Source organism: Oncorhynchus keta, chromosome 1 (genome assembly GCF_023373465.1).
Source record: "Oncorhynchus keta strain PuntledgeMale-10-30-2019 chromosome 1, Oket_V2, whole genome shotgun sequence".
Taxonomy (NCBI): Eukaryota; Metazoa; Chordata; class Actinopteri; order Salmoniformes; family Salmonidae; genus Oncorhynchus; species Oncorhynchus keta.
In genome coordinates, this window is record NC_068421.1 from 35,800,982 (window position 1) to 35,811,000 (window position 10,019).

At 39.6% G+C, this 10,019-nt stretch overlaps 1 protein-coding gene across 1 annotated transcript; it reads right to left on the bottom strand.

Annotated features, from left to right (window-relative positions):
• Nucleotides 1-327: 327 nt before the first annotated feature.
• On the bottom strand, nucleotides 328-5,265 carry LOC118380853 (alpha-2-macroglobulin-like). The gene is made up of 9 exons (XM_052523144.1): nucleotides 5,210-5,265; nucleotides 4,480-4,645; nucleotides 4,277-4,361; nucleotides 3,097-3,248; nucleotides 2,856-2,976; nucleotides 2,417-2,526; nucleotides 2,100-2,270; nucleotides 1,622-1,859; nucleotides 328-1,408 (listed from the first exon to the last, which is right to left on the bottom strand). The coding sequence occupies exons 4-9, from the start codon at nucleotides 3,238-3,240 to the stop codon at nucleotides 1,281-1,283; spliced, it is 912 nt and encodes a 303-aa protein (XP_052379104.1). The 5' UTR covers nucleotides 3,241-3,248; nucleotides 4,277-4,361; nucleotides 4,480-4,645; nucleotides 5,210-5,265; the 3' UTR covers nucleotides 328-1,280.
• Nucleotides 5,266-10,019: the final 4,754 nt, after the last annotated feature.

Genomic DNA, 10,019 nt, shown 5'->3' on the forward strand with positions numbered 1-10,019 from the left:
AGCAACAGTGTGTGAAAACCTTGTGAAGACTTACAGAAAACATTTGACCTCTGTTATTGCCAACAAAGGGTATATAACAAAGTATTGAGATAAACTTTTGTTATTGACAATACTTATTTTCCACCATAATTTTCAAATAAATTTATAGATAATAAATCAAATAGATTTTTTTCTTCTCATTTTGTCTGTCATAGTTGAAGTGTACCTATGATGAAAATTACAGGCCTCTCATCTTTTTAAGTGGGAGAACTTGCACAATTGGTGGCTGACAAAATACTTTTTTGCCCCACTGTAAGTGTACATGATACACCTTTACTTTAAAAAATGTAAAAAATGTAAAAAATGTAAAATCCTTTTTCTCTCCAATTTCGTGGTATCCAATTGGTAGTTACAGAATCGAGTCAATACGGGGGGCTGCAACTCCGGTACGGACTCAGAGAGGTGAAGGTCTAGAGCCGTGCATTCTCCGAAACACAATCCAACCAAGCCATACTGCTCCTTGAACCAATGCCTACTTAACCCGGAAGCCAGCCGCACCAATGTATCAGAGGAAACACTGTACACCTGGCGACCCGTGTCAGCATGCACTGCGCCCAGCCCGCCACAGGAGTCGCTAGTACGCGTTGGGACAAGGACATCCCTGCCGGTCAAACCCTCCCTAACCCGGAAGACGCTGGGCCAATTGTGCACCGCCCCATGGGTCTCCCGGTCGCGACAGAGCCTGGTCTCGAACCCAGAATATCTAGTGGCACAGCTAACACTGCGATGCAGTGCCTTAGACCACTGCACCACTCGGGAGACATTATATCTATGTGCATGGAAATACCTGACACTTTTTCTGGCTTCCATAAAATTATCACAATATGTTTCTGATGTGCAATCACTGAGTATATGACTAGCACCTTGTGCCTGAAGCATTTCTCAGTGGGGAAGTTCATGCTGTGGGCGATGACAGTCTCGCTGGGTAGCATACTGTACACCAGGACCTGTACCAACGGCACAATTTAATTTAATTTTTTTAATTTTACCTTTATTTAACCAGGCAAGTCAGTTAAGAACATATTCTTATTTTTCAATGACGGCCTGGGAACAGTGGGTTAACTGCCTGTTCAGGGGCAGAACGACAGATTTGTACCTTGTCAGCTCGGGGGTTTGAACTCACAACCTTCCGGTTACTAGTCCAACGCTCTAACCACTAGGCTACGCTGCCGCTGCAATCTCTGGAACCACTGCCAACTTCAAGGTGACTTCACCCTCAGTTACTGCAACGTAAGAGCATTTCACACTGTCATTGTCATCAAGCACCTCCCAGGTCCATAATTACTTAATAAATCATCCTCACCAGGACTCCCTGCTGTACAGTAACCTTCATGTGTCCATGCTGAAGTATCACCCCTCTGGATAAGGCCTGGAGGAGGGAAAACAGTTTTCCCATCAAGTCAGGAATAAGGAGATGATGAGGAGTATTGGTGTTGTATAGGGACATCCTTCCTTTAAAGGTGAGAGGCTGGGACTATGTCTGAAATGACCCTGTTCAAAATAGTGCACTATGGAATAGGGTGCCATTTCGGATGCACCCTGGGTTTGCAGCTTGTCACAACTTGTTTCTGGTTCTACTCACCAGGTAGATGACATCCACGGAGCCCTTTGGGACGGTCTCCCCTACAATAGCATACTGGATGGATGGTGATTGACACTTCCTCCCCACATGCCAGTGGTTTCTCCGTCTTCTGAATAGCCAGAGAGCTGGATGTTTTACTGTGAGGGGCAGTGGGCTGGATCAGTGAGAGTACGTGGTGCCCCCTGTTGAAATAGGGGACCCTGTATCCAGTGCTCTCTGCTTCTGGTGTGTTGCTAACCTGGAAATCAACAGAGGGAAGAGGGAGTATAACGAAAGGCCCAATTGACCCTTAGAGCTCCACCTCACCCTCTGATAGGATAGGTGGAAGTTTCACCATATTGCTTATTATACCAATGGAATCTTCTCAGATCTCCACAAGAGCATGATAGACCTCAGGGTGTAGGGTCAATGGGGTGATTTGGGATTGAGCATAAAGAGTCTCAGAATCTTTCAAAACCTTAGAAGGAATCATACTTACTATGAGGTTAATATCCTCTTTGGGCATAGTGGTTGTGTTGAAGGAGAAACTGGCAACACCATGACTGTCCGTGGTTAGGTTCTGGAGATGATGTGAGGACCAGCCTTTCTTCTCTAACAGGTAGACTAACATGTCAGAGATAGGTGTGTTGTTGAAGTGAACAACGTTTATCTGAGGAAAAAAGGAGTAATGTCATGCTACATCTGTTTGTCACTGTTACCTACCATTAGTAGTTAAGTAAACAGGAATGTCAAAGAACAAATGGCATCCACAATTCAACAAAGTACAAGGAACAATAACACTGGATCTGGACTTACCTTGCCCTCGATAATTGATCCATGCTCATAGATTTTGGGCGTGTCGACAAACGTGAGTTTTCCAATCACATAGGAGAGCGCTATGTGTTTTTCCTCTGACCGTGTAATACCTGTCAAAGGAAAACACATGAGAATAGGATGGTTTATTTAACAAGAATCCATGTCACCATGATGCACAATGACAGTTCACAATGCAGCAACTGAATTCCATTGCAGTTTATTCAAAATATTAAAAACATGATTACAAACAGAAGAAATGAATAAAAACAGCTTAATTTCACATGATGTTGCACAGAAGGTCAAACACACAGGTCTTCATGATCTAATTAAACATGCAATATTGATATTATGTCATTCACACTAAAGACAAAGAAACAGCTTTCATTTGACTTCAGACAAATGTTGTCACATCTCCAAATTCTTGTGATAAATGACTTGCCTGTCCCCTCCTCCTCTACTTTTGCATTAAAACTAAATCTGTCTATGAGCATTTTCTCTCCAGCATTCTTTGTGAAAATGGACATATTGAAGACATGAGAAGCACAGCCAGTTTGGTCCATCTGGGAAAAGCAAGCAAAACCACAGACATTAAGAACTAATTTAACCACATCACATTCAAATGTAATATGTTGGTAAAGACAATTATACTGATGATAGTTTCTTCAGGAAAGCATACAGACCTCTATTGACTCTTTGTGACAGGGGGCTGTATAATCAGGAACTCCTTGTTGATTTTTCTCATCAATTATTATTGGTATCATTATATTGTACAGTAAATGTCGGGAACAACTCTCCCTCTGCTTTTCCAGGTACAGGGTGTCCATACGTGTATCTGATTTAAATTCACAATAACACACAAACATGCATCAAAACACATCAAGTATCATACATTTCCTACATAGAGAAACATACCATAGTATAAGCCTCAAATGAGACATTATACATGTGTACTTATAACACATTATAATGCTTTAAACCTGCAGGCTTTTAAGTCAAGTGTTTTCAACATTGTCAATGGATCTGGACCTGTATTCATAAAGTCTATCAGAATTTTAACTTCTGTATCTAATGAACAAGATCTCATGTACAGGGGGAGACCTGATCCTAGGTCAGCAATCCTACTCTGAGATGCTTTGTGACTATGGGCACAGCTCTTCATGTACATGCCACTGTCCCAAACCTTTGAATTCTCAGGGACTCATGAGAGCAGTTTATAACATTGAGCAGTGGAATCGTAGATCTTCAACTAGAAAAGTAAATTTTTTAAAGAAATCGTGCGTGATATCGAGCTTGCCTTGAGTATTTATGGTTCTGAAATAAGTTATAATAGTGGTAGTGACTGCAGTAGTAATTATAGTAGTCATATTTGTCACTGTGTTAGTAGTAGTAGTAGAAGTAGTAATAGAAGTGACTGCAGTATTAAATGGTAAATGGTCGAATTAAGCTGTATTTAAGCAATCTAAGTCTGAAATCCAAAATGTACTATTCTAGTCGATGGAGCTCTGTGCAAGCTTTGAGCTTTGAGTAAGCACAATAATGAGTCATTAGCTGTCATTACCTAGACCTAGGTTAAAATACTTATTTTCTGTGCATGAGTATTTTCAAATATTGTGGCCATATCAACTACTTCTATTTGAAGTATCTGAAAGTGTTTTCATGTAATTTTCTATAAATAGCCTACTTTTTGAAACTATTTTAAATGACTCATTTCCAAATACCTTATTTTAAATACCCCTAGGACCAAGCAGACCTGGGTCAAATGCATAGGGTATTTAAATATTTGTATTTGAAAATGCACTTGTCTGTGTATTTGAGTATTTTGTAACAGTGCATTGCGAAACGGCGATAGTGTAGACTCACGTTGCACACACTTCTACTTTATACTCCTCTTGAACAATGCTGATCTCATCGGTGAGGTTCATTTTGATCTCAAACTTTGGCAAAACTAGATATAATAGAACAGCAGTTAACTCATGAATGTTCCTGGATTGTGATTTAATGATTCATCTGCCAGATCCATAATATTACCGAGCATGAAAGGTAAATAAAGAAGCTCAACTTACCATATTTTTCTACCTTGAAGTGATGGTATATTTTCTTATCACCAATCCACACTACAATAGCATAGGATCCTACGGGTGCTTCAGAGTTCAGGGGGTGAGAAAGCTGCAGAATGTTGCCGCTAGATGATGTATTGACCCACTGTCCAATCCTATTCTGATGAATATCCTGTTCTGATTAATATCCCGGTGGTTCATAGAACAAGAGGCACATTGAGCAGGGCACAACCTTGTTTAATGTTCAGATAGAAGTCCACTCTTAGAAAAGAGGGTTCCAAAATGGTTCTTCGGCTGTCCCCATAGGAGAGAGCATTTTGTGTTCAGCATAAAACCTTTTAGGTGTCATTTAGAATCCTCTGTGGACAGGGTCCTATGTGGAACCCAAAAGGGTTCTACCTGGAACCAAAATGATTCTACCTGGAACTCAAAAGGTTCTCCTTTGACAGCAAAATAATAATTTTAGGTTCTAGATAGCACCTTTGTAGGTGTAAGTTAAACATGCCTGTCTGACATGTAGAATAAGGAGTCACGTCAGTTCTATTCATGACATTTCTATCTGCAATGTTCTGAAGTTTGCTTACTGAAGGTGGCCCAGATGTGTTCACATAAAGCTGATATGGAGTCTTCTGGTAACTGCCATGTGGAAATGAATGATGACCTACCTAGCTGGTGGAGTCATCGTCTTATCATGGTGTAGTATTTAGTGACACTCATCATAAAGTAAAGGTCTTACCTCAAGTTCCACAACATTGTACTGGGCAAAGACAAGATATTGGTTAATGTTTTATGAATAACTCACATTCCCCCCAAAAATCAACAGAGGCGCAAAGCAGATGTATACAACTGTAGGAACTAGGCAGGCGATTGGCTTTGTCTCTTCAAGTAGACATCACATGTAGCATTTGCATCTGACTGAGACTCTTAACATCAATTTAGTTGATCAACTCAATCTCAAGAAAGAAAATCCCATACATTCCAACCTGACCTATATGAAATTGAAAACCCCATGTCCTGTGGTAAATGCTGGAGGACCTTCAAAATCAGCTTTATTTAGAGAACATCTGCAGACACACACTTTTTCCCTAAGTGCTGCAGTGTAGTCTGATCAAAGAGATGTCACACGCTAAAAATCATACCTTCAGAGATTTGGATTTTGCCCAATAGATTCCCATTCCCAGAAGTATTGTTGTCAACGGAGTACTGACGAGACGTGTATGATATGTGGTGGCTAGTTTACAGTATTTACAGTATACTGTGCATAATAGATTCCCATTCCCAGAGTATTATTGTTCATGGAGTACTGACGAGACGTGTATGATATGTGGTGGCTAGTTTACAGTATTTACAGTATACTGTGCATAATAGATTCCCATTCCCAGAGTATTATTGTTCATGGAGTACTGACGAGACGTGTATGATATGTGGTGGCTAGTTTACAGCATTTACAGTATACTGTACATACCAATCTTTGTCCGAACCAGGGTGGCCAATCGGGCAGGAGCCTATCTCCTGTTTCTGTTGCGTGGGGCAGCCAGGACAGCCGTGAGCAATTTCACGCCAGCTAGGTCCGAAAATGTTTTTGGTATCTCAGAATGCTCTCTGGCCATCCTCACATAGAAACTTAATTGGGAGGAAGGATGTTTAATATGCTTTTTACATTTATATCGCAAACCATTTTGAAAGTGGCCATTTTAGGCCATTTTTAGACCTATACATGTGCTCAATTGTCATACTTGAGTAAAAGTAAAACTACCATAATAGAAAATGACTCAAGTAAAAGTGAAAGCCACCCAGTAAAATAACATTTGAGTAAAAGTCTAAAAGTATTTGGTTTTAAGTATACTTAAGTATCAGAAGTAAAAGTACAAGTATAAACCATTTCAAACTCCTTATAATAAGCAAACCAGACGGCACAATTTTATTGGCGGATAGCCAGGGACACGCTCCAACACTAAGACATAATTTACAAACAAAGCATTTGTGTTTAGTGAGTCCTGCTAGATCAGAGGCAGTAGGGACGACCTGGGATGTTCTCTTGATAAGTGTGTGAATTGGACCAATTCCCTGTTAAAATGTAATGAGTACTTTTGGGTGACAGGGAAAAGTATGGAGTAAAAAGTACAGCATTTTCTTTCGGAATATAGTGAAGTAAAAGTAAAATTTGGCAAAATATAAAGTACAGATACCCCCCAAAAATTGTACTATTTTTACTTAAAGTTGAAGTCAGAAGTTTACATGCACTTAGGTTGGGGTAATTAAAACTCGTTTTTCAACCACTCCCACACATTTCTTGTTAACAAACTATAGTTTTGGCAAGTCGGTTAAGACATCTAATTTGTGCATGACACAAGTAATTTTTCAAACAATTTTTTACAGACCAATTATTTCACTTATAATTCACTGAGTCACAATTCCATTGGGTCAAAAGTTTACATACAGTAAATTGACTGTGCCTTTAAACAGCTTGGAAAATTCCAGAAAATGATGTCATGGCTTTAGAAGCTTCTGATAGGCTAATTGATATCATTTGAGTCAATTGGAGGTGTACCTGTGGATGTATTTCAAGGCCTACCTTCAAACTAAGTGCCTCATTGCTTGACATCATGGGAAAATCAAAAGAAATCAGCCAAGACCTCAGACATTGTTTTTTAGACCTCTACAGTGTGGTTCATCTTTGGGAGCAATTTCCAAACGCCTGAAGGTACCACATTCATCTGTACAGACAATAGTATGCAAGTATAAACACCATGGGACCACACAGCCGTCATACCACTCAGGAAGGAGGCGAGTTCTGTCTCCTAGAGATTAATGTGCTTTGGTGCGAAAAGTGCAAATCAATCCCAGAACAACAGCAAAGGACCTTGTGAAGATGCTGGAGGAAACAGGTACAAAAGTATCTATATCCACAGTAAAACGAGTCCTCTATCCACATAACCTGGAAGGCTGCTCAGCAAGGAAGCAGCCACTGCTCCAAAACCGCCATAAAAAACACACTACGCTTTGCAACTGCACATAGGGCCAAAGATTGTACTTCTTGGAGAAATGTCCTCTAGTCTGATGAAACAAATAGAGAACTGGCCATAATAACCATTGTTATGTTTGGAGGAAAAAGGGGAAGGCTTGCAAGCAAAAGAACACCATCTCCCAACCATGAAGCATGAGGGTGGCAGCATCATGTTGTGTGGGTGCTTTGCTGCAGGAGGGACTGGTGCACTTCACAACATAGATGGCATCATGAAGAAGGACATTTATGTGAATATATTGAAGCAACATCTCAAGACATCAGTTAAAGTTAAAGTTAAAGCTTGGTCACAAATGGGTCTTCCAAATGGACAATGACCCCAAGCATACTTCCAAAGTTGTGGCAAAATGGCTTAAGGACAACAAAGTCAAGGTATTGGAGTGGCCATCACAAAGCCCTGACCTCAATCCTATAGCACATTTGTGGGCAGAACTGAAAAAGCGTGTGCGAGCAAGGACTACAAACCTGACTCAGTTACACCAGCTCTGTCAGGAGGAATGGGCCAAAATTCACCCAACTTATTGTGGGAAACATGTGGAAGGCTACCTGAAATGTTTGACCCAAATTAAACAATTTAAAGGCAATGCTACTGTTATGGGATTTTTATGAATAATGACTAAATTACTAAAGCACGTATACACTGTATGAATGTACAAATCTTATTATAATCATAACATTGAATATAAGGTGTGTAGTTTTAGTCAAGAATTAGAACAAGGACTTTCTGTTCCTTGTTGGAAACGAATGGAGCTATCGTCAGACCGCCTGGAATGCTGTGTTCCTTACAGGACATTCTGTCCCTACCCAGGGAGGGGAGAGACCTTGGGCTTGTAGTAGATCGTTTAACAGGTGGCAGACAATGGGAGAAGGCTTGTGAACTATATTGCCATTGTATCTGAGAGGAGGGACATTTATGACGAAATGTGAGGTATATAAACCAATGTACATGGTATTATGACCAGGGCTCTCGGGAATAAACGCTATTGATTAATTTTGAGACTGATCTTTGTCTATTTTATGCAAATAAGAACCTTACAAATTCTTAGAAACGGACAAAGTTTTTTACTTTGTTATAATTGAATTGGTTAATGAACATATAGGAGTTAAATTCCTCTAACAGCTACCAAATACTAATTGAGTGTACGTAAACTTCTGACCCACTAGAAATGTGGTGAAAGAAATGAAAGCTGAAATAAATAATTCTCTACTATTATTCTGACATTTTACCTTCTTAAAATAAAGTGGTGATCTAACTAGGATTAAATGTCAGGAATTGTGAAAAACTGAGTTTAAATGTATTTAGCTAAGGTGTATGTAAACTTCAGACTTCAACTGTAAGTACTTTACATCACTGCTTGTACGATTGTATGGTCTGTGAACAGCACATGATAAAGACATCATCTTAGTGACATTATACTCCCTATAGTATGCTCTATGGAGCATGTCTAGATTCTGAAATACAACTTTTCTTGTTAATTTATTCTTCGTTAAAAATATTTATATGAATAGCACAAAAGTACCCTTTTTGATTTAGCTCATTTTTTAAAACATATTGTTTGGAACAAAATACTCTTCAAACACGTCTAAATTACAGTGGCTGCTCTGATACCTTTGAAGATATTACCCATTTTATACATATACATTGACATTATAGGTCATTAACTGATTACATTCAGTAAATCACATGTAGAGAGTGTTCACTTCAAATCCCTTTTGCCATTCACTGTGTTGGTGATGCTCATAAAATGTATCATAAGTTCATAGTAGCTGTGCACCCACTCTGGGATTTTGATGTATATTACTAGTAGAGTATATTGTTTAAAAAATGTACAACCATCATGGAGGTGGAGATTGACTTCAGGAAGCGTCCCTCACTATCTCTCCTCCTTGAAATCAATGGCTCAGCTGTAAGCACGGCAGAGATATTCAAATTCCTGGGGACCATCATCTCCCACAACCTCAAGTGGGAGGTCAACTTCACAGCAATCACCAATAAGACACACCAGCAGATGTAATTCTTAGGTCAGCTGAAGAAATTCAAACTCTCGTGGATAATACTGATTCAGTTCTACACAACCATCATAAAGTCCATACTCAACCTCCTTGATCATTGTCTGGTGTGGGAATGCGTCTGCCTGGTCCAAGGGTCATTCTTTTCAAATACAGTGAGGTCTGAAATCATCACCATACCTTGTGAGGATATCGGCACTGAACATTGTTTGTTGATGTTTTGTTTTATGAGTTGAAGAACTTATTGGGAGGAATCTGAGACCATTCCTCCATACAGAATCTTCCAGATCCTTGATATCCTTCGTCTGCGCATATGGTCTGCCCTATACAATTAAAACCACATGTTTTCAATGGGTTTCAAGTCCGGAAACTGTGGTGGCCATTGCGAAATGTTGATTTTGTGGCCAATGATCAATTTCTTTGTGGATTTTGATGTGTGCTTGGGGTTATTGGCTTGTTGGAAGATCCACTTCCACTTGTTAAATTTCAGACTCTTGGCAAAGGCAACCAT

What these genes read in the sequence shown, in the direction of transcription:
- LOC118380853 (XM_052523144.1), bottom strand. Translation starts at nt 3,240, where the DNA reads ATGGACACCCTGTACCTGGAAAAGCAGAGGGAGAGTTGTTCCCGACAT. An exon ending in GTCACAAAGAGTCAATAGAG is followed by an intron (nt 2,977 to 3,096) that starts GTCTGTATGCTT and finishes TGCTTTTCCCAG; the next exon opens with ATGGACCAAACTGGCTGTGC. An exon ending in CCGTGGATGTCATCTACCTG is followed by an intron (nt 1,409 to 1,621) that starts GTGAGTAGAACC and finishes TCCCTCCTCCAG; the next exon opens with GCCTTATCCAGAGGGGTGAT.